A 24,001-nucleotide genomic window follows, 5' to 3' on the forward strand; every position below is an offset into this window, starting at 1 on the left:
GCAGTGAGCCAAGATCACACCACCGCTCTCCAGCCTGGGCAACAGAGAGAGACTCCGTCTCAAAAAAAAAAAAAAGAGAAATTAAAATAAAATAAAATACAAATAAATAACAAACATAAACTAAACATGTACCCAGTCAAAAAGTAAAATTGGCTTATTCTTACTTGTAACCTCAACACTTTGGGAGGCCAAGGTGGGAGGATCCTTGAGCCTAAGAGTTCAAGACCAGCCTAGGCAACATGGTGACACCCCAACTCTCCACAAAAAAGTAAAAAAACTAGCCGAGTGTGGTGGCTACTCAGGAGGGTAAGGTAGGATAATTGCTTGAGCCTGGGAGGTTAAGGCTGCAGTGAGCCATGATTGCACCACTGCACTGCAGCCTAGACAACAGAGTGAGACCCTGTCGTAATAAGCAACAACAACAAAAAAGCTAAACTGTCAATGCTCCTTGGGGGAAATTTGTGCATGAGCTGGATTTGCCAAGGTTTATTAAACTGCAACTTCTATGGAATGTTCTTGTTAATGTCCATAAGCATTCCTTTGCTCAAGGACGTTGAGTCATCCAACTTTCTAATCATCTTTCTTGGAAATTACCATATCTGATGAGATGTGCATGAATGGCCCTCCCCGGAGAATTTCAATAACCAAAGCCGGGGAAAAGGCGGTTACTCCTCCCTCCTTCATTTCCCCTCCTCAAATATTACAGCTAACTTTTATGTAAGTCTTTAGTACTTTTCGATTGGCCAGAAGTTTCCCCTGGTCCCCATAGTGGTCGTTCCTTGGTCTCTCTTTAAACTTTTTCTTTTCTTTTCTTTTCTTTTTTGAGATAGAATCTTGCTTTGTCACTTAGGCTGGAGTGCAGTGGCGCAATCTAGGCTTACTGCATTCTCTGCCTCTTGGGTTCAAGTGATTCTCGGGCCTCAGCCTCCCGAGTAGCTGGGATAACAGGTGCACACCACCACACCCAGCTAATTTTTCTATTTTTAGAGACTGGGTTTCACCATGTTGGCCAGGCTGGTCTCGAACTCCTGACCTCAAGTGATCTGCCCACCCTAGCCTCCCAAAGTGTTGAGATTACAGGCGTGAGCCACCACACCCAGACTCCTCATTTTTTTTTGAGACAAGTTCTCACTCTGTCGCCCAAGGTGGAGTGCAGTGGCACAATCACAGTTCACTGTAGCCTTGACCTCTAGGTTCAAGCAATCATCTCGCCTCAGCCTCCTGAGTAGCTGGGACCACAGGCATGTGCCACCATGCCTAGCTAATTTTTGTATTTTTTGTACAGACAGAGTCTTGCTCTATCTTGAACCCAGGCTGGTCTTGAACTCCCAGGCTCAAGTGATCTTCCCACCAAAGCCTCCCAAAATGCTGAGATTACAGGCATGAACTACCAAGCCTGGCCCATGCCTCATTTTCAAAAAGACTAAGGAAAATCACAGATTCTCAGAGGAAGTGACATTTGTCTTGTATGAAATTTTGGCAAGTGCATGTGGACCCAATCTGTGTGGGCACTGCTTGAGAAAAGGCCAGGAAATACGGCAAAAACTATTTGCACTGAAATTTTTTTTTTTTTGAGATGGAGTTTTGCTCTGGCACTCAGGCTGGAGTACAGTGGTACGATCTCGACTCTCTACACCCTCCGCCTCCCGCATTCAAGCAATTCTCTTGCCTCAGCCTCCCACGTAGCTGGGATTACAGGCGCCTGACACCATGCCCAGCTAATTTTTGTATTTTTAGTAGGATTTCGCCAAATTGGCCAGGCTGGTCTCGAACTCCTGACTTCAGGTGATCCACCCGCCTTGGCCTCCCAATGCAAATCCCAAGGCCATCCCGAAGTGCTGGGATTACAGGCGTCAGCCACAGAGCTGGCCTGCACTTAGTATCTTCTATTTCCTCCTCCAGATCTATTCTTCATTTTTCTCCACCCTGTTCTACATCCTGGGAGCTGACTCATATGGACTGCAGCAGCAGATTTCTTTGCCCTGAAATTTCCAGATGGGCTCCAATGGGAGGCACCAGTAAAAGAGAATGACATTGTTTAATTCCCATGGCTCTCTCCCTGCCAGGTCACCACAGATTGGCAGAATCCCTCCACTGAGGACTGAAACTCCTGTTGGGTAGCTGGATAACTCTCTTTCTGCATTCTGGTAACATTTTTGTCTCTTCAGCCTTAAGGATGGTAACAGATAGTGTACCATCTCTAATTGCTTTTCCTATACTCTGCCCACAGCTTTGTAAATAGCTCCTGTATTAAGCTCTTCTCAAAGTATCCATTTTGAGCATGCCATCTGTTTCCTGCCAGAGCCCTGATTGATACAGTGTGTTTGATTAATGGGTATTATTAGTTCAGACTAGCTGGTGCATGAAGTGTGTGTGATGAAACAGTAAAACATCATGTAAGAACAGTAGGCTGAAACAGATGGTGGAGGGGCTTGTCTTCCAGGCCAGGAAGCCTATCAGATAATAAGAATCTCAGAAGGTTTTAGATCAGGAGTGATATACTTTAAGAAAACTAATTTAGTAGCTGTATATAGAATAGTTTAGCAATTGGAGATGTGGAGATGAGTTAGGAGATGATTACCATTACTAGTAGAGGAAGGTAACATTTTTTAACCATCAAACTGGCAAAGACCCAAAAATTTCCTTTTTTTTTTTTCTGAGATGGAGTTTTGCTCTTGTCGCCCAGGCTGGAGTGCAGTGGCACGATCTCAGCACACTGTAACCTTGTAACCTCTGCCTCCCAGGCTCAAGAGATTCTCCTGCCTCAGTCTCCCCAGTAGCTGAGATTACAAGCATGTGCCACCATGCCCAGCTAATTTTTGTATTTTTAGTAGTGACGAGGTTTCCCCCTGTTGGCCAGGCTGGTCTCGAACTCCTGACCTCAGGTGAGCTGCCTGCCTCGGCCTCCCAAAGTGCTGGGATTACAGGAATGAGCCACCACGCCTGACACCACCTCCTTTTTTTTTTTGATACAGGGTCTTGCTCTGGAAATGCAGTGGCACAATAATGGCTCACTGCTACCTCCTCTTGCCAAGTTCAAAGGATTCTAATGCCTCAGCATCCCGAGTAGCTGGGATTACAAACACGCACCGCCACCCAGCACTTGGAAGACCAAGGGGGACAGATTGCTTGAGCTCAGGAGTTTGAGACCAGCCTGGGCAACATGGCAAAGCCCTCTCTACAAAAAACACACAAATTAGCTGGGGGTGATGGCATGCACCTGTAGTCCCAGCTACTCGGGAGGTTGAGGCAGGAGAATCACTTGAACCAGGGAGGCTGAAGTTGCAGTGAGCTGAGATCACGCCATTGCACTCCAGCCTAGGCAACAAGAGTGAAACTTCGTCTCAAAAAAAAAAAGAGTGATGACTTTCCAAAGGAACTGAATGGCTAGGGACAAAGGAATTACCTATTTTGTTGTTGTTGTTGTTTTGAGACAGAATCTGGCTCTGTCACCCAGGCTGGAGTGCAGTGGCGTGATCTTGGCTCACTGCAACCTCTGCCTCCCAGGTTCAAGCAATTATCCTGAGTAGCTGGGACTACAGGTGTGAACTATCAAGCCCAGCTAATTTTTGTGTTTTTAGTAGACATGGGGTTTCACCTGGCACCTGGTCTCCAACTCTTGACCTCAAGTGATCCACCCACCTCAGCCTCCCAAAGTGCTGGGATTGCAGGGGTGAGTCCCTGGGCTCAGCCCTGGAATTTATTAAACATGTATTTATACCTGGACACTGTTGGTTCCCGTCTATAATCCGAGTGCTTTGGGAGGCCGAAGCAGGAGAATCGCTTGAGGTCAGGAGTTCGAGACCAGCCTGGACAACATAAGGAGAACACACACACACACACACCCACCCACCCACACACCAAACCCATGTATTCATCGAAGACCTATTTTATTATGCACCGGGATGTTTCAAATATCACAAACCATTACAAAGCAACATAATCACCCTCCTTCCCCCTTATTGCCTCAACTATTGTGATAAAAATAAATAAATAAAGCCTTGGCGTGGTGGCTCACGCCTGTTACGAATTTAATGGAAATTACAAGTAGGAGCCCATTACAATCTCAAGCCTTAAAATGCTGAAAACATACACAGTGTGACAATAAGTAAACTTCGAGACCCAATAAGGGGGAAAGTCCAACGTGCAAAGTATTTGGTAGGAGTGAAGAACAGAGTGACAACTGCTTAGTCCCACTGGATATTTCGCTCCTCTTCAGGAAGAATACTCCAGTTTGGGGAGGCCATATCCCGGGCCAACCAGTTAAAATCGTCAACATCGTTCCAGTTATTTTTGCTCCTATCTAAACCAGAGCTCTCGAAGTCCTTGTCGATCTCCGGGTAGCTCCAGGTGTAAGGGGCGAACTGGATCCCACTGCAGTCCTCCACGATGGCCCTGCTGGTCACCTGCAGAAAGATGCGAGTGTCTTTCGTACTGTGTATGCGGAGCTGTTGGCAGGCCACTGCCAGCACGCAGTCACTGCAGTCCTCCAGGAAAACCGAGGTGGACACCGGACCGCAGAGCAGCTTGCAGTTGTGGGTTCTGGTTAGCCGCAGGGTGTTGGGATTTCCATACAGTTTGACTGTGCAGTTGCTCAGTTCGGTCAAAAGGACGTCGCGCTGGTGCAACTCGCTGGCTCTCTTCTCCAAGACTTGGGACTCCAGGTTGGAGAATCCGCACACCCAGCTGGAGCCGAGGTCTCCTTCCGCCTTCTTGGGCAGCGGGGAGTCACGTAAGCTTTCAACTGCCGGGGGGATGCCAGGAGCCGCGTCTACTTTGGTAGACGAAGCAGCATCCTTTCTCCGGGTCTTGAAAGCGAAACGCTTCTTGGGCTGCAGCTCCCGGCGCCGCTCGTCCAGGGCCGCCTGCAGCCGCGCCAGCGCCTGTTGTCCCTGCCGCAGGTCGTAAGCGGCTAGGAAAAAAACCGAGTCGTTGAGAAGTTTCTGTAGCCCCTGGAGCCGAGAGGCTGCCTCCTCCAGCCGCTCGACCGACTCCGCGCGCTCCAGAAGCTCTTCCACGGCCGCTCGCTCCCGAGCAAAGGTGGCGGCGAAAAAGTGGCTGTTCTCCTTCTCTGCCTCCTGGTTCTGCCGCTTTTGTTTCCGCCTTTCCACTTCCAGCTGCCGCTCTTGTTCGCGTCTCTGAAGCCGCTCAGGCACCAGGCTCAGGTCCCGCTGAGACTCCATGTCCCCAGTCCTGACAGCAGCAGCAGAGCAACTGACTGACTCCATATTGACTTCAAGCTTCCTCTCTCGTCTTCCTTCCTCCGGGTGTGGTCTCTGTGAGGCCTCCCACCAACGCCTCCGGTGATTGGCCTAACACGATGATGTCAGACCCCCGGCCTTATTTTCTTCGCCTATTGGTTCTTCTGCGTCGGAGGGGGTGGAGAGACGGGGCGGGGCCTACTGACTATGGGGGTGGGAAGACAAAGGTTCTTGTGGATGGGTGGGGTGGGAGGCAGGCGGGGGAATCTTTTTTTCCTCTTAAAGGGGCAGGACTTATATCCGGGATTGTGGGGTGAGTTGCAGCAGCGGCAGCTGCACATGTGGGTTTGTTTATAAGAACAAGGTTAGAAACTCGCAGGCCTCTCCCTCCCCCCAGCTCCTCCCTACTACCCCCTTACAGGCCGGAGATCCGCTACTAGGGGTGTGGATGGGAGGGATGAGTGCGTGTGATGGGTTGGGGGGACAGGTAGTGGTGAGAAAGATGGAGGGGGGGGAATATTGCACCGCCCGGCCCGCGCCGGAGGAAGCAGCAGCTGGAACAGCTGGCTAGGGAGCCGCTTGCATGCCTCCGGTTTTTTCTTTTCCCTTCCACCACCCCTTCCCCCAACCTATTTCTGCCGCCCCGTAGCCCTCATCCTTCTCGCCCCCCTCCCCCCTATCCACTGCAGTTCGGCGCGGCCTGGGGGCTCCTGAACCCCCGCAGGCAGTTACAGGGGCGGGAGAAGGCGAGGGGCACTGCGATGGGAGAGACTGAGTTCCTCACTGCAACCGGGTTCGAGGGGCCCTGGGGGAGTCTAAAAAAGGATTACTATTTTTTTGGCCAATTGCTGCAGTCGAAGGGGTGGGGGCGGGGGAAGGTGAGATCCACACCCCCTTCTTTCTTCCCTGCCCTCCCCGAGCTCCGTCCCGGCCACTCCCTCCGCAGCTGGGCGTCGCCGGCCGCGCTGGGGTGAGACCCTAGCCCCGGGCTCTGTGGCTGTCTGGGGCGGTCGGTCTTAGGAAAGCGGTGGGCGAAGCGGTACATTATTTCTAGGGGTGGTGGGAGGGATTTGTCACCGGAAGTGAATGGCCTAGCCTAAAGTCGGGACCAACCCGAGGTGTGGGTGGGCAGCCAAGACGGCGCAGTCACTGGCAAAAACCCGAGGCAGCGGGCAGGGCAAGAACCCGAGACGCAGCCGCTGCCCGGGCGCGGCAGCCTCGCACGTTTCCTCAGCCCTGCGGAGCTCCCGGACCTCCTTAACCCTGCCCGCCTTTCCAACCCTGGGTTTCCTACTTATATCCCCAGTTCCCAGCCTCCATCGTTTAAATTGGGGTATTTAACGGCCCAAGAAACTTGAAATTTCACCGATCTACCTGCATTTTGATGCAGAAAAAAATGGGAGGAAACGAGAGCCTTTGAATTAAATCTGAATTAAAACATCTCCCATTTTCACGCCCCACTCTCTTCCTTTCCTTCCCACTTAAAACAAAACACACAAATTTCTTGGCCGAGCAGAGTATTTCTCCGCTGAGAGCACAGTTCATACCGTGTGGCAGATTCCGCGCGCAGGCGGGGCGCGGGGGCAGGGTTTGTGTGTCCGCGTGCCTGCGTGCATCCGATGGAAAAGGGGGTGTCGAAACACAATGGTGCTTACCCTTGTGCGTAGTCATCGTTTTCACTAGTCTTGTTTTACGGGCAGACTAGGTGAGGCTTCTGTTTTTTCTTTTTTTTTTTTTGAGACGGAGTTATGCTCTTGTTGCCCAGGCCGGAGTGCAGTGGCGCGATCTCGGCTCACCGCAATCCGCTTCCCGGGTTCAAGCGATTCTCCTGCCTCAGCCTCCTGAGTAGCTGGGATTACAGGCATGCGCCACCGGGCCCGGCTAGTTTTGTATTTTTAGTAGAGACGGGGTTTCTCCATGTTGATCAGGCTGGTCTCGAACTCCCAACCTCAGGTGATGCGCCCGCCTCGGCCTCCCATAGTGCTGGGATTACAGGCGTGAGCCATTGTGCCTGGCCTTCTTTTTTTTTTTTTTTTTCAGAAAAGCAGGTTTATTTCATAAAACTGTGGGTCTGAAAGCTGGTGGATGAAATACAGCTAGTTGTCTTGTCCAAGTCCTGGAGAATTGCAATAGCTGCTTTATTTTATGAAATGTTGACTCAAGCAAAGAAGATTTAGAGAAGATTTATTTTTCTAGAAAAAAACAATCTGACCTTTTAAGTTTTTCAGGTTGAACCTGTCTCACTCAAATTAAGAACGTTTGTAGCTAAAGAAGGTTTATTGGACTTGGAGGTTGCAGCTGGAGTGAGATAACATTTCTGTATTAGGCACAGTGAATCTATGGGTGTTGTAAGTGTTGGCTGTATCCCAAGTGGAATTGAATGTTATTAAACCCTTTCAAGAACTTCATTTCTGTCCACCAAATGGACAGGTTTTGCTACAATCCAGTAGACTTGGGAAGTGTCTAAATACTTGAAGTTGGTTAGTTCGAACTTTTAAGAAAAGGAAACAGTTAAAAACAGAGCTTGACAGGTCACCCAGTTGACCCAGTGTGTTAGGGGCAGTTTCAAAGACTGATGTGAGGAGGAGTGGAAAGGGGTCAGTAGGTGATATGGTCATTGTGAAGCATTGGCTTGACAGTTCTTTACAGCCCCCTGCACAGCTGCAGGCTGTGTGGCATGTGGTCAAGAAATGGAGATAAAACTGTTTCTAAGCTCAAACACAGTAGGAAGGCTGCGAAATGGCTGGCATTGCCTGGCTGTATTTGCATCCTCTCTCTGCCATTTGAGGGCAGTGGATTCAGCATGCATCTTTGAAATAGATCCCAGCTTGTCAGAGGTAAGTGCCTGTTTTGATGGAAGGAGAGTGGGGAATGCATTACAGGGGAAATGTAGCAAAAGGCAAGCAGCTCTGAGTTCTGCATCCTACTTTCAATGATATCTCAAAGGGCTTGTGAATCAAGGTACTACTCTCTTGTAGACATCTTGAAAAATGAAAGAATTCTAACGTGTTATGGACTTTACTGTTTATTTAACAACAATTTAGATACTTTATGGTTCTATTTGTTAGATTTAGATCCCCCCTTTAATTTTTTGAAAATTTCCAACATATATAACATGGAGAGAGTATTAGAAGAGTGTTCCAAGGACCCATATACCTATCACCCAGCTTCAACAACTGCCAACTGATGTTAAGTAAATAAGCCAGGAACAGAAAGAAAAATATCACATGTTCTCACTTGTATATGGGAACTGAAAAAGTTGATCATATGGAGATGGAGTGTAGAATGATAGTTACCAGAGGCTGGGAAGTGGCGGGAGATGAAGTGAGATTGGTTAAAGGGCACAAAGGTACAAGTTAGATAGAGGGAATAAGTTCTCGTGTCAGATAGCACAGTAGCCTAATTTGAGTTAACAATGATGTATTGTATATTTTAAAATAGCTAGAAGAAAGAATTTGAAATGTTCCCAACACAAAGAAGTGATAAATGTTTGAAGTAATAGATATCCCAATTATTCTAATTTGACCATTACATATTGTATGCATGTATCAAAATATCACATGTACCTCATAAATATGTACAATTATTATATATCAATAAAAATAATAACTTTTTAAAAAACAGTTACCAACTGACAATCTTGTTTCCTGTAAAACCCTAGTCACTTCCCCACCTCTCACCCTGATTATTTTTTGGCAGATCCCAGATATTATATTATTTCATATTTTATTGTCTATAAATATTTCACTATATACCTCTAAAAGATTGGGAGTTCCCTTTTTTTTTTTTTTTTGAGACAGAGTCTTGCTCTGTCGCCCAGGCCAGAGTGCAGTGGCACAATCTCAGCTCACTGCAACCTCTGCCTCCCAGGTTCAAGCGATTCTCCCGCCTCAGGCAGCCACCACCACGCCTGGCTAATTTTTTTTTTTAATACTTTTAGTAGAGATGGGGTTTCACTATGTTGGCCAGGCTGGTCTCAAACTCCTGGCCTCATGATCTGCCCGCCTCTGCCTTCCAAGGTGCTGGGATTACAGGCGTGAGCCACCGTGCCTAGGCCCTTTTCTTATTTTTTAAATTGAAACAGGGTCTCACTTTGTCACCTGGGCCGAAGTGCAGTGGTGCAATTATGGCTCACTGTAGTCTTGACCTCCCAGGCTGAAGTGATCCTCCCACCTTAGCCTCCTGAGTAGCCGGGACTACAGGTGTGCACCACCACTCCCAGCTAATTTTTGTATTTTTTTTGTAAAGACAGGGTTTTGCCATGTTGCCCAGGCTGCTCTTGAACTCCTGGGCTCAAGTGATCTGCCCACCTTGGTCCCTAGAAGTGCTGGGACTACAGGTGTGAGCCTCGACGCCTGGCCACTTCCCTTTTAAGACAGCCACATTGCCATTACCACACTCCAAAAAAGCATAGAAAATATTTTCTTAATATCAGATTGCCAGTCTATATTCACATCTCTCTGATTATCCCATAATTTACTTTTTTTTTTTTTCCTTCTCAAGACAAAGTCTTGCTCTGTCGCCCAGGCTGGAGTGCAATGGCGTGATCTCAGCTTACTGCAACCTCCGCCTCCTGGGTTCAAGCGATTCTCGTGCCTCAGTCTCCCGAGTAGCTGGGATTAAGGTGCCTGCCACCATGCCTGGCTAATTTTTTGTATTTTTAGTACAGATGGGGTTTCACCATGTTGGCCAGGCTAGTCTTGAACTCCTGACCTTTTGTTCCACCCGCATCGGCCTCCCAAAGTGCTGGGATTACAGAGGCCACCCGGCGCCCTGGCCTTTTTTTTTTTTTGAGACAGAGTCTTGCTCTATGCGTAGGCCTGGGAGTGCAGTATGGCAGGATCTCAGCTCCTGCAAGCCTCTGCCCTCCCAGAGTTTAGACCATTCTCACCACCTCAGCCTCCCGAGTAGCTGGGACTGGCGCCCGCCACCTGCGCCCGGCTAGTTTTTGTATTTTTTAGTAGAGGCGGGGGTTTTCACCGTGTTAGCCAGGATGGTCTCAATCTCCACGACCTCATGATCCGCCCGTCCTCGGCCTCCCAAAGTGCACTGGGATTACAGGCTTGAGCCACAGCGCCCTGGCCTTTTTTAATTAGGATTCTGGGATACTTGTGCAGAGATGTGCAGGTTTATTTACATGGAATACGTATTGCCATGAGGTGGTTTGCTGTCATCTGAGTTTTAAGCCCCATATACGTGGAGTTATTTGTCTAATGCTCTCCCTCCCTTGCCCAATTTCCCTTTTTTTTTTTTTTTTTTTTTTTTTTTGAGATGGGTCTGGCTCTGTCACCCAGGCTGGAGTGCAGTGGCGGGATCTCCAGCTCACAAGCCTCCGCCTCCCAGGTTCATGCCGATTCTCCTGCCTCCAGCCTCCGAGGTAGCTGGGACTACAGAGCCAGCCACCTCTCGCCTGGCTAGTTTTTTTTTTTTTTTTTTTTTTTTTTTTAGTAGGGACAGGGTTTCACCATGTGGCCAGGATGGTCTCAAGCTCCTGACCTCGTGATCTGCCGGTCTTGGCCTCCCAGAGTGCTGGGATTACAGGCTTGAGCCACTGGCGAAGCCAGACCCCAATTCCTTTTAAGTTATTTTATTTGAATAAGGATCCAAACAAGTTCCATACACTGCATTTAGTTATTGTGTCCCTTAAATCACTTTTTTTCTGAGTTAGACAGCTTTATTTGAAAGACATGGTCAGCCAAGTCCCCCATCCCCGCCACACCCTAAGGTCCTGGCAGCATTAGCCTCAGGCATGGGAGGACCCGTGTCCTGGGTAGAGAGCCTTAAATCACTTTCACTGTGTGGGTTCCTTTTTCTCTAAATTGTTTTGTTGAAGCAGCTTGGTCATTTGTTCAGTAGAGTTTCCCACAGTCTGGATTTTGCTGGTTGCATCCCTGTACAGTATTTGTGAAATTTTAAATGTCTGTTGTATTTATTTGATCTTTTAATGTTACAAAGGGAATCTCATGAATGTAGTTATGTGCCTCAAGAAGTAAGTAGTGAAAGCATTTAAGCAAAGTAAAACAGTCTTTAGGTATGGTTAAACAATAAAGGAATAGGCCCTTTGGTGTTCTCTGGAGTTTATCAGAGACCCTGCTTTGGTGGAAGATGCCAGCCACACCCAGGCAAATAAAAGGACCCTTTTTTTTTCTTTTCTTTCTTTCTTTCTTTTCTTTTCTTTTTTTTTTTTTTGAGACGGAGTTTTGCCCTTGTTGCCCAGGTTGGAGTGCAGTGGCAGGATCTTGGCTCACCACAAGCCCAAGTTCAAGCGATTCTCCTACCTCAGCCTCCCGAGTAGCTGGGACTACAGGCGCTTCCTACCATGCCTGGCTAACTTTTTGTATTTTTAGTAGAGACTGGTTTCACCATGTTGGCCAGGCTGGTCTCCAACTCCTGACCTCAGGGGATCCACCCACCTCAGCCTCCCAAGGTACTGGGATTACAGGCATGAGCCACCATGCCTGGCCTAATTTTTAAATTTTTTTGTAGAGACAGGGTCTTGCTGTGTTGCCCAGTCTGGTCTTGAACTCTTAGCTTCAAGGGATCCTCCTGCTTTAGCCTCCCAAAGTGCTGGGATTACAGGCATGCGCTACTACACTTGGCCAGTCGTTGCTATAAAAGAAAGAGGTACAAGGAGCCCACTAGTTGTGGGGGTTGGCCTTGTTGGGGTGGTCATGGAAAGCTTCGGAGGGGGTTAAACTGACCAGGAAAGCATGAGTAGGAATTAACAAGAGAGAAGACATAAAGCACATAAGGGTCCTGAAAAAACTAGAGGAAATGGCATCTAAAACACAGATTTATGGAGTAGCTATAGATAGGAGGAGGGACACCCTCTCTCTTGCACTGTTGTTTGAACTTTTTTGGTTTTTTTGAGACGGGGTCTCACTCTGTCACCAAGGTTGGAGTGCAGTGCCGTGACCTTGGCTCAGTGCAACCCCTGCCTCCCGGGTTCAAGTGATGCTCCTTCCTCAGCCTCCTGAGTAGCTGGGATTACAGGTGTGCGCCACCACACCCAGCTAGTTTTTGTATTTTTAGTAGAGATGGAGTTTCACCATGTTGGCCAGGCTGGTCTTGAACTCCTGACCTTAGGTGATCTGCCCGCCTCAGCTTCCCAAAGTGCTGGGATGACAGGCATGAGCCATTACACCTGGCCCTGCTTGAATTTTTTGGGTTTTTTTTGTTTTTTTTTTTTGAGACAGAGTCTTGCTCTGTCACCCAGGCTGGAGTGCAGTGGCACAATCTGGGCTCACTGCAATCTCTGCCTCCCGAGTTCACGCCATTCTCCTGCCTTAGCCTCCTGAGTAACTGGGACTACAGGTGCCCGCCACCACGCCTGGCTAATTTTTTTTTATTTTTAATAGAGTTGGGGTTTCACCGTGTTAGCCAGGATAGTCTGGGCCTCCTGACCTTGTGATCCACCCGTCTCGGCCTCCCAAAATGCTGGGATTACAGGCATGAGCCACCGCGCCCGGCCATACACAAACTTTTTGACATCAACTCTTAGTAACAGATGTGTCAAAATTGAAACAGACGTTTTAAGAAACAATAAATACTCTTACTATGTGCAGTGGACCCTATTTTCTATTCTATTTATTGCATTTAAAATGTGCTGATCAAGGCTGGGCATGGCATCTCATGCCTATAATCCCAGCACTTTGGAAGGCTGGGGCAGGAGCATTGCTTGAGGCTAAGAGTTTGAGACCAGCCTGGGCAACATAGTGAGACCCTGTCTCTACAGAAAATGGGTTTTTTTTGGTTTTTTTTTTTTGTTTTTTTTAGACGGAGTCTCGCTCTGTCACCCAGGCTGGAGTGCAGTGGCCGGATCTCAGCTCACTGCAAGCTCCGCCTCCCGGGTTTAGACCATTCTCCTGCCTCAGCCTCCCGAGTAGCTCGGACTACAGGCGCCCGCCACCTCGCCCGGCTAGTGTTTTGTATTTTTTAGTAGAGACGGGGTTTCACCGTGTTAGCCAGGATGGTCTCGATCTCCTGACCTCGTGATCCGCCTGTCTCGGCCTCCCAAAGTGCTGGGATTACAGGCTTGAGCCACCGCACCCGGCCAGAAAATGTTTTAAAAAATTGTCTGGGCATGGTGGCATGCACCTATAGTTGCAGCTACTCAGGAGGCTGAGGTAAGAAACTCACTTGAGCCCAGGAGTTGAGGCTGCAGTGAGCCATGATCATGCCACTGCACTTCAGCCTGGGCAACAGAACGAGACCCTGTCTCTAAACAAAAGCAAAACCACAGCTGATCAAGACCTCCCTAAGTTAAACTGCAATTTTAAAATGCCGCAACAGCATTTCTTTATAGAAAGGGAAAAGGGGAGTACAGCTGCAGGAAAATGTGTGGTAGTTGGTAGATGACTCTGATGGTTTCTGCGTTCTCAGACAGTGAGGTCTCATGCTGAGTATGAGGAGAAAAGGGTGGAGGTAGGGGGTCTGAAAAGTGTGCAGAAAGTTTGAGAGCCCTGGGGGAAGAGGGAGAGTATGTTGCCCAGAGAAATGGGGCTGGGTATGGTGTGGATGTTGAGCAAATACTTGGAGAATGAAATTGGGAATGAATGAGAGCTTCCCAGGTGGGGCAATCTGAGCAGGAGACAAGCTCGAGAGAAGACAATGGGATTTGGGGCAGGTCAGAGGAGAAAAGCTGATGTGAAGAGCCTCCTCAGCAGGTGGGGTATCCCTGGAAGGTGGTGTCTCTGAAGCATCTGGTCTTGACTCCTGCAGCCCCTCATGCATTTCCTATAAAACTCCTCAGGAATGAACACCATTCTCCCCAAGACCCTCACTGCCTGTCAGCAGATGACCTTACGTACTCTTCACAGAAAAGAGGCGGCCAGATAGTACCTCCACATGCCCTCCCCTCTCACTTTTAACTTATCTGTGAAGACACACCTCTTTGTCTCTGTCCTTCTCACTCAGGGGAAAGCTCCCACCAGGGTTCTCTGCCCTCTCCCTTCCATTGCCTGGGACCTTGAGCCACCACTCACTTCTTCCTTTTTTTTTTTTTTTTTGAGATGGAGTCTTGCTCTGTCACCTAGGCTGGAGTGCAATGGCGCGATCTCAGCTCACTGCAACCTCTGCCTCCTGGGTTCAAGCGATTCTCCTGCCTCAGCCTCCCAAGTAGCTGGGATTACAGGCGCACGCCGCGACACCTGGCTAATTTTTTTTTTTGTATTTTAGTAGAGATGGGGTTTCACCGTGTTGCCCAGGCTGATCTCAAACTCCTGAGCTCAGGCAATCCACCCGTCTCGGCCTCCCAAAGTGTTAGGATTACAAGCCTGAGACACCGCACCCGGCCCAGTCACCTCTTTCTTCAAGATTTTTAATCTCTCTCTTCTTTGGCATCTCCTCTCAGCAAGCAAGTTTCCTCAACTTAAAACAATTTACCTTTTGTCTTATCATCCACCCAAGTGATGCTCTAACTTTCTTCCCCTAACAATAGACTTTTAAAACAATAGTCTACATTTGCTGTGTCCAGTTTCTCAATCTCATTCCCTCCTTAGCCACTTCTGCCCCGCCATTGTATTTGAAACGGAAATTGCCCTATTCCCATTGCTTCCTAATTTTCAAATGCATTGCTCTTTGTAGCCCTAAGTATTTGATTACCCCTTCTTCTCACAGCAGGAGTTTATCTCCCTGGTTCTTTCTTCATTCCTGATAAACTTCTCTCTGTCCATCCCTTAAATGTAAATGAGGCCAGAATTCTATTTCTTTTCTTGTTCCTCTCACCTCCTTTGGCAAGCTTACCTTCTTCCAGGGTGCCAAGTCCTGTTCATGTGCTGATTGACTCTCAAATCCCCAGCTTCTCCCTCTGCCTCTCTCTTGGGCCCAGACCTGATCTTCCAACTGCTTTCTAGATGTTTCCATGTAACTGTCCACTATCCCAAACACCTCATGTTTAGGATGGCCCAAAATGAAGTTCTTATTGCCCCAGTGATCTTTTTTTTTCTATACATTAAGTCTTATTTACCGATTGTTGGGTAACAAATCACCCCAAAACTTAACTGCTTACTGGCTTAACACAGCAATAATTTCTCACAATTCTGTGGGTTCAGCTGGGACTGAAGCCTCCAAAATGGCTTCACTCACACATTGGGGGCCTTGGTGCTGGTTGTGGGCTGGGGCACCTGGCTTTTTCTCCCCATGTGCATGTGCTTGCGCTCTCAGCGCACTCTCTCTCTCTCCCCCTCCCTCCCACTCTCTCCCTCTCTCCCTCTCTCTTTGAGCTCTTGTTATTTAGTTTTTTGTTTTTTTGGGTTTTTTTTGAGACGGAGTCTCGCTCTGTCACCCAGGCTGGAGTGCAGTGGCGTGATCTCGGCTCACTGCAAGCTCCGCCTCCCGGGTTCACGCCATTCTTCTGCCTCCGTCTCCCGAGTAGCTGGGACTACAGGTGCCCACCACCATACCCAGTTAATTTTTTGTATTTTTAGTAGGGACAGGGTTTCACCGTGTTAGCCAGGATGGTCTCAATCTCCTGACCTTGTGATCCACTCGCCTTGGCCTCCCAAAGTGATGGGATTACAGGCGTGAGCCACCGTGCCCGGCCTCAAGCTTCTTTTCACAGTGGGTGGTTTCCAAGGGGGCAAAAACAGTTGCCACCAGGCCTCCTATGGCTTTGGCTGGAATTGGTACAGTGACACTTACATTGCATTCATATAGTCAGAGTACATCACAAAGCCAGCCCAGATTCAAGGGAAGGAAAAACGGACTGCTCTTTTTAATGGATCGAGCAAGAGTCACTTAGAGGGATAGAAAGAACTGTTGGCAGCCATCTTTGTGCAGATAATCTACCATGCTCTATATAGTTTTTTTAACTCTTTTTTTTCAGATGGAGTCTCACTGTCACCCAGGCTGGAGTGCAGTGGCACGATCTCGGCTCACTGCAAACTCCACCTCCCGGGTTCACCCCATTCTCCTGCCTCAGCCTCCTGAGTAGCTGGGACGATAGGCGCCCGCCACAATGCCCGGCTAATTTTTTTGTATTTTTAGTAGAGATGGGTTTTCACTGTTAGCCAGGATGGTCTCTATCTCCTGACCTTGTGATCCACCCGCCTTGGCCTCCCAAAGTGCTGGGATTACAGGTTCTGGCCACCATGCCCGGCTAAGTTTTGTATTTTTAGTGGAGATGGGGTTTTGCCATGTTGATCAGACAGGTCTCGAACTCCTGGCCTCAAGTGATCTGCCCGCCTCAGCCTCCCAAAGTGCTGGGATTACAGGCATGAGCCACCGTGCCCAGCCTGTTAACTCTTATGTGCCATTTGCTATATGCCAGGAAATGGCTATTTACGTGCTACCTCATTGAATCTTCACAACATCCCTGTGATGTAGATACTATTATTATTCTCATTTAACAGATGAAGACCTGAAGTGAGGCCGACTTCTCCAGGCCTGAGAGCTAGCTAAGTTGTAGAGCTAAGATTTGTACTTGATCTTAGCCAAAAGGCCAAGAAGCAACTAGAGCTAAGATTTGAATGGAGGCAGTCTGGCTCCTGAGTTCAAGCTTCTGACACTGCCTGTGTAATCATGAGACTGCATCTGATCATGCTCATGACACCACATCCATAGTCTTCCAAATGGGGGATCAGAGTCAACCACAGCACCTCCTTCTCTCTCACTGGTCTACCCAGTTGACAAATACTGTTAATGCTCTCTGATCTCTGTCTCTCTGGTCTGGCTCCCTTTCTTCAGGTTTGACTCCTTTCTCATCTTCTCCTCCCGGGGCTGTTGTTATAGTTTCCCATCTGGTCTCGTTACCCTTGGGCTTGCCTGAATTCTCCAGTTCTCTATACGGCAGCCAGTTATTGCCCTAAAATGCAAGCCGATTGCATCACTTAAAACCTCTGCTGGCTCTCTATTGTCTCATACTGTTCAGACTCCTTAGTGTGAATGCTGGGCCTCTTCCATCTGGTCCATGGTGTACCTCACCAGCCTCATGTCCCACCAGCGCCCTACTCCAGCCACACCAAGGTCGGCTGTCACCCAGCACACCGTGTCTGTTCACTTCCATGTATTCGTGCTGCACTTTTTAAGGCACTTTGCCAGATGGTGCAGGTATATTGGTGAACACACAGACGGGACTCCCTCAGAGCTCAGAAGCTAAGAGATACAGATAATTACAATGTGGTGTGATTTACACTAGAATGGAAATCTTGAGTGCTGAAATTATGCAGAGTAACCTATCTCAGACAAGGAGAATCAGGAGTATCTTTTGGGAAATCTAAGCTGGGTCCTCATGACTGAGTGCGGTCCAAAAAAAAAAAAAGAATTGAGTGGCGTCTATCCAGGTGAAGGGTGAAAGCAGAGTCACGTGTTCATTCTTTCTTTCTGCAGATATTTATGGAGTACTCACTATGTTCTAGGCACTTTTCTAGGTGTTGGGACTACAGCAGTGAACAAGAGAGACCAAAAAGTCTCTGCCTTTATGGCCCAGAAACTAGGAGAGCTCCAGTGCTTCTAGGAACAGACAGGTCATGTGCAACAAACCTGGACATGAGACAGAGACATGTCAGGCTAAAGTAATGTTCTCAAGCCTGGCTGCAAATTGGTATCTCATGGAGGCTTTACAGCATCTTAATGCCCTTTGAGTAAATCTGAATCTCTTGGAGTGGGGCCTTGGTATCAGTATTTCTTGTTTTTTTTTTTTTTTTTTTTTTTTAGACAGAGTCTCGCTCTGTCGCCCAGGCTGGAGTGCAGTGGCCAGATCTCCGCTCACTGCAAGCTCCGCCTCCCGGGTTCGCGCAATTCTCCTGCCTCAGCCTCCCGAGCAGCTGGGACTACAGGCGCCCGCCACCTCGCCCGGCTTATTTTTTTGTATTTTTAGTAGAGACGGGGTTTCACCGTGTTAGCCAGGATGGTCTCGATCTCCTTACCTCGTAATCTGCCCGTTTCGGCCTCCCAAAGTGCTGGGATTACAGGCTTGAGCCACCGCGCCCGGCCTCAAATGCTTTCTTTGCCTTGCTTCGGTGTGCACCTTATACAAGCTTTCCCCTTGGGCTCCAAACCACCCGCCGTCTGGCACTGCCTGATTCTTGAATCAAACTCCTAAAATTTTAAGTGCTTAGGTTTATCTTTTTTCTTTTTTTGAAATGGAATTTCGCTCTTTTCTCCCAGGCTGGAGTGCAATGGCGCGACCTTGGCTCACTGAAACCTTCGCCTCCTGGGTTTAAGCCATTCTCCTGCCTCAGCCTCCCAAGCAGCTGGGACTATAGGCGCCCGCCACCTCTCCCGGCTAGTTTTTTGTGTTTTTTAGTAGAGACGGGGTTTCACCGTGTTAGCCAGGATGGTCTCGATCTCCTGAGCTCATGATCCGCCCGTCTCGGCCTCCCAAAGTGCTGGGATTACAGGCTTGAGCCACCGCGCCCGGCCGGTATCAGTATTTCTTAAAGCTCCCCGAGTGGTTCTTATGGGCAACCAGGGTTATAAGCCGCTGTGTCAGGAACTGAAGCACATCAAAGCTGGAAGTGGAGATCAGAGATGAGGTTAGAGAGGTGAGCAGGGGCCAGCCCACCAAGGGCTTTGTAAATCCTGTTAGGAAGTTTCAGCTTAATCTTGAAGGCACTGGAGCTGCCAAAGGGCTTAAGCAGGATGATGAGAGCATCACATTGTTTTTCCTTTTCTTCCCCTTTAACAAAGGATCAGTCTGGATGCTCTGTGTGAAGTGGATTTACATGGAACAAAAATAAACAGATGTTAGTTTGGAGGCCGTTGCAGGAGCCAGAGAGAAATGGCATTGGGCTGTGGTGATGGGAGTAAGGATAGAGGAAAGAAGGGGGAGTGTCTGAGAGATTTGGAAGGAGACTAGACAGACTTAGTGATTAACTGGAAGCAAGAGTTGTAGAAGGTTCCAGTTTGTGTAGCTGGGTCTGTGGTGATCTTGGTGCCTGACAGAGTGAACCTGGAGAAGAAGGTTTGGAGAGGGCTGGTAGGTCCCTTTACACATGCTGCTTGCTCCCTGGTTCCTCTGTGATCCTATGCCTCATCTTCTCTGCATAACAAGGCACTTGCCTCCTACAAGATCTGTTTTATAAATTCCTCCTCTTCTGAGAAACCTATCTAGGTTTTGCCCTCTGTTGATTCTGGTTAGATGACTATCAGTGTGTGAAGTCAGTATCTGTTTACAGGTATATCTTCTGCAGCTTGAGCTTCTCCAAGCAGGGATGTTTTATTCCATGCATGTCCCTCACACAGCACGTGGGACACAGGAGGGACACAGTAAGTGCTTGTTAAAGAGATGATTTATGGCCAGGTGTGGTGGCTCACCCCTGTAATCCCAGCACTTTGGGAGGCCGGGGCGGGTGGATCACCTGAGGTCAGGAGTTAGAGACCAGCCTGGCTAACATGGTGAAACCCTGTCTGTACTAAAGATGCAAAAATTAGCCAGGCATGATTCTGCACACCTGTAATCCCAGCTACTCAGGAGGCTGAGGCAAGAGAATCGCTTGAACCCGGGAGGCAGAGGTTGTGGTGAGCCGAGATTGTGCCATTACACTCCAGCCTGGACAACAGGAATAAAACTCTGTCCTGAAAAAAAAAAAAAAAAAAAAGATGACTTATGGATGAAGAGCTCAACCTTCTCCTAGGACTGTGATTAGAAGTGGGTCGGGGGGCTGGGCACAGTGGCTCATGCCTGTAATCCCAGCAATTTGGGAGGCCGAGGTGGGTGGATCATCTGAGGTTGGGAGTTCGAGACCAGCCTAAAAATACAAAATCAAGGCTAGGCACGGTAGCTCAAGCCTGTAATCCCAGCAGTTTGGGAGGCCAAGGTGGGCAGATCATGACATCAGGAGATCAAGACCATTCTGGCCAACATGGTGAAACCCTGTCTCTACTAAAAATACAAAAATTAGCTGGGCATGGTGGTACACGCCTGTAGTCCCAGCTACCCAGGAGGCTGAGGGAGGAGAATCGCTTGAACCCAGGAAGTAGAAGTTACAGTGAGCTGAGATTGTGCCACTGCACTCCAGCCTGCTGACAGAGTGAGACTCCATCTCAAAAATAAAATAAAATAAAATAAAATACAAAATTAGCCGGGCGTGGTGGTACATGCCTGTAATCCCAGCTACTTGGGAGGCTGAGGCCGGAGAATCACTTGAACCTGGGAGGTGGAGTTTGCAGTTAGCTGAGATTGCGCTATTGCACTCCAGCCTGGGCAACAAGAGCAAAACTCCATCTCAAAAAAAAAAAAAAAATTGGGAGGCCGAGGTGGGCAGATCACCTGAGGTCAGGAGTTCTAGACCAGCCTGACCAACATGGCGAAACCCCATCTCTACTTAAAAAAAAAAAAAGTGGGTCAGGGGACCTGTTCTCATTTCTAGGGTAAGGGACAGAAAGAGTCCAGGGGCAAGGGATATTTGCTGAGCTGATCAGGAAAGAGTCCTAAAGAGGTAGGTGCCTTAGCTGTTGACTCTAAGATAAAATAATGGCCGAGTGCAGTGGCTCACGCCTGTAATCCCAGCACTTTGGGAGGCCGAGGCAGGTAGATCACGAGGTCAGGAGATCGAGACCATCCTGGCTAACATGGTGAAACCCCGTCTCTACCAAAAATAGAAAAAATTAGCCGGACGTGGTGGCAGGCACCTGTAGTCCCAGCTACTCAGGAGGCTGAGGCAGGAGAATGGTGTGAACCCGGGAGGCGGAGCTTGCAGTGAGCCGAGATAGCGCCACTGCACTCCAGCCTGGACAACAGAGCCAGACTCCGTCTCAAAAAAAAAGATAGAGTAATATATTGTCAGCTATATAAATTGACTTTTGAATGTGGTTTCAACATTATTATTATTATTATTATTATTAGAGGCAAGGTCTTGCTATGTTGCCCAGGCTGGTCTCGAACTCCTGGGCTTAAGCGACCTGCTCATCTCAGCCTCCCGAAAAGCTGGGATTACAGGCATGAGCCACTGTGTCTGACTAATTTTTTTTTTTTTTTTTTTTTGAGACGGAGTCTCGCTGTGTCTCCCAGGCTGGAGTGCAGTGGCGTGATCTCGGCTCACTGCAAGCTCCACCTCCCAGGTTCACGCCATTCTCCCGCCTCAGCCTCCCAAGTAGCTGAGACTACAGGCGCCCGCCACCACGCCCGGCTAGTTTTTTTTTGCATTTTTAGTAGAGACGGGGTTTCACCATGTTAGCCAGGATAGTCTCGATCTCCTGACCTCGTGATCCACCCGCCTCGGCCTCCCAAAGTGCTGGGATTACAGGCTTGAGCCACCGCGCCCGGCCTGACTAATTTTAAATTACTTTCTTGTCAAAAGGTACGTAAGACCAGGCTCGGGGCTCCCATCTGTAATCACAGCGATTTGGGAGGTAGAGGCAGGTGGATCACTTGACGCCAGGAGTTGGAGACCAGCCTGGCCAACATAGTGAAACCCAATCTCTACCAAAAGTACAAAAATTAGCTGGGTGTGGTGGCCGGTGCCTGTAATCCCAGCTACTTGGAAGGCTGAGGCACGAGAATTACATGAACCTGGGAGGTGGAGGTTGCAGTGAGCCGAGATCGTGCCACTGCATTTCAGCCTGGGTGATAGAGCGAGACTCTGTCTCAAATTTTAAAAAAAGACACTTAAATCTCTTAAAACTTTTCTGCACCTGTTCTCTCATGTCTTTTCTTATCAGTGAGATGCAGTGGTGCTAATAAGTGAACAGATCTGAGTTTAAATTCTGATTAGTTGATAGGGCGCGGTGGCGCAGGCCTGTAATCCCAGTACTTTGGGAGGCTGAGGCTGGCGGATCACCTGAGGCCAGGGATTCAAGACCAGCCTGGCCAACATGGTGAAACCCCATCTCTACTAAAAATAGAAAAATTATCTGGGCGTGGTGGCACGCACCTGTAAGCCCAGCTACGTGGGAGTTGGAGGCAAGAGGATCACTTGAACTTGGGAGGCGGAGGTTGCAGTGAGCTGAGGTCGTACCACTGCACTCCAGCCTAGGCAACAGAGCTGGAGTGCAATAAATAAATAAATAAATAAATTCTAATTAGTTGTGCAATACTAGCTGTGTGACATTGGACATGATATTTAACCTCTCTGAGCTTAGTTTCTTTCAACTACAAAGTGCAGATAAAGAAATATATACTTCTTTCATCTGTTGCATGAGATAATTTTTAAAAAGAAAGAAATATTTACTTCTTGGCTGGGTACAGTGGCTCATACTTGTAGTCCCAGAACTTTGGGAGGCTGAGGCAGGGGGATCACTTGAGCCCAAGAGTTCAAGACCAGCCTGGACAACATGGTGAGACCCTGTCATCTCTATAAAAAAATACCAAACAAGCCGGGCGCGGTGGCTCAAGCCTGTAATCCCAGCACTTTGGGAGGCCGAGACTGGCGGATCACGAGGTCAGGAGATCGAGACCATCCTGGCTAACACGGTGAAACCCCGTCTCTACTAAAAAATACAGAAAAACTAGCTGGGCGAGGTGGCGGGCGCCTGTAGTCCCAGCTACGGGGGAGGCTGAGGCAAGAGAATGGCGTAAACCTGGGAGGCGGAGCTGGCAGTGAGCTGAGATCCGGCCACTGCACTCCAGCCCGGGCAACAGAGCAAGACTTCGTCTCAAAAAAAAAAAAAAAAAAAAAAAAAAATACCAAACAAATAGTAAGACATGGTGGCACAGACCTGTAGTCCTAGCTACACAGGAGGCTAAGATGGATTACTTGAGCCCAGGAGGTTGAGGCTTCAGCGAGTCATGATGGCACCACTGCACTCCATCCTGGGTGACCTTGTCTCAAAAAAAAAAAAAAAAAAGAAAAGAAAAAAGAAATACATACTTATTTCAGGATTATTGTAGTGTTAAATAAAGTGCTTACGGTATGAAAAAGTACCAAGTATTGGGCCATGCCTACAGTAGCTCCTCAAAATGCCAGGTCCTTCTGCCTTGCGGTCACCACAACCTTTTATACTTTTGTTCTTTTGCAGTTCTCAGTCCTCAAGGTCAGTGGTGGAGCCAAATTTGCTTTGTACTCTATGACTTTCTTGGAAAGGGGCCCTTTATTGATTCCCTTATGAATGGGTCTCTGGCCTTTCTGCAATGCTGAGGAATAGTTGGGCAGAATTTACATGTAAATAATGCTGGGAAGAAAAACAAAACAAAAAAACAGCCCCAAAGAATCCTAGAAAGACAGAGCTGGGCAAACCCTGAGGGTCTTTAATGCCAGGTCAAAATTTAACTGGCTTGTAATGAAAGGAAAAGATAAAGATACATTGTGATTTTTGAATGAGTTTTAAAAACTTTTTTAAAAAGTATTTCTAGGCCGGGCGCGGTGGCTCAAGCCTGTAATCCCAGCACTTTGGGAGGCCGAGATGGGCGGATCACGAGGTCAGGAGATCGAGACCATCCTGGCGAACACCGTGAAACCCCATCTCTACTAAAAAATACAAAAAACTAGCCGGGCAAGGTGGCGGGCGCCTGTAGTCCCAGCTACTCGGGAGGCTGAGGCAGGAGAATGGCGTGAACCCGGGAGGCGGAGCTTGCAGTGAGCTGAGATCCGGCCACTGCACTCCAGCCTGGGCGACAGAGCGAGACTCCGTCTCAAAAAAAAAAAAAAAAAAAAAAAAAAAAAGTATTTCTTTTATGAAAGCTTCGCTATCTGTGAAATCTTCAGTTTTGGGAACCACTAATCTAATCTTATCTCACTTTACAGATAAGGGCATGTAAAACACTTGTGTGTTATGTAATATTAGTGGCATATGAGGTGTCTTCACAAAGGCTAAGTATTTAACTGTAAGTTCCTGGAGGGATGTGGTTGTGTCTCCCATTTTTTACACCCCATAATCGCAGTTTATGGCATCATGCATGGCATGTGAGGCACTCAATAATT

At 48.3% G+C, this 24,001-nt stretch overlaps 2 protein-coding genes across 3 annotated transcripts in view; one reads left to right on the plus strand and one right to left on the minus strand.

Annotated features, from left to right (window-relative positions):
- Positions 1 to 3,873: 3,873 nt before the first annotated feature.
- Positions 3,874 to 5,369, minus strand: TBCC (tubulin folding cofactor C). Its single transcript, XM_003897604.3, has one exon. It carries the CDS (start codon positions 5,226 to 5,228, stop codon positions 4,188 to 4,190), a length of 1,041 nt encoding a protein of 346 aa, XP_003897653.1. The 5' UTR covers positions 5,229 to 5,369; the 3' UTR covers positions 3,874 to 4,187.
- Positions 5,370 to 7,206: 1,837 nt separating this feature from the next.
- Positions 7,207 to 24,001, plus strand: part of BICRAL (BRD4 interacting chromatin remodeling complex associated protein like) — a 125,773-nt gene continuing 108,978 nt past the window's right edge. For both annotated transcript variants that reach the window (XM_009205187.3, XM_031667087.1), the window contains exon 1: positions 7,207 to 8,038. The gene's annotated coding sequence lies outside the window, so the exon portion shown is untranslated. The remainder of the gene's footprint in view (positions 8,039 to 24,001) is intronic.

This window comes from Papio anubis, chromosome 6, assembly GCF_008728515.1.
Source record: "Papio anubis isolate 15944 chromosome 6, Panubis1.0, whole genome shotgun sequence".
In the NCBI taxonomy this organism is placed as follows: domain Eukaryota; kingdom Metazoa; phylum Chordata; class Mammalia; order Primates; family Cercopithecidae; genus Papio; species Papio anubis.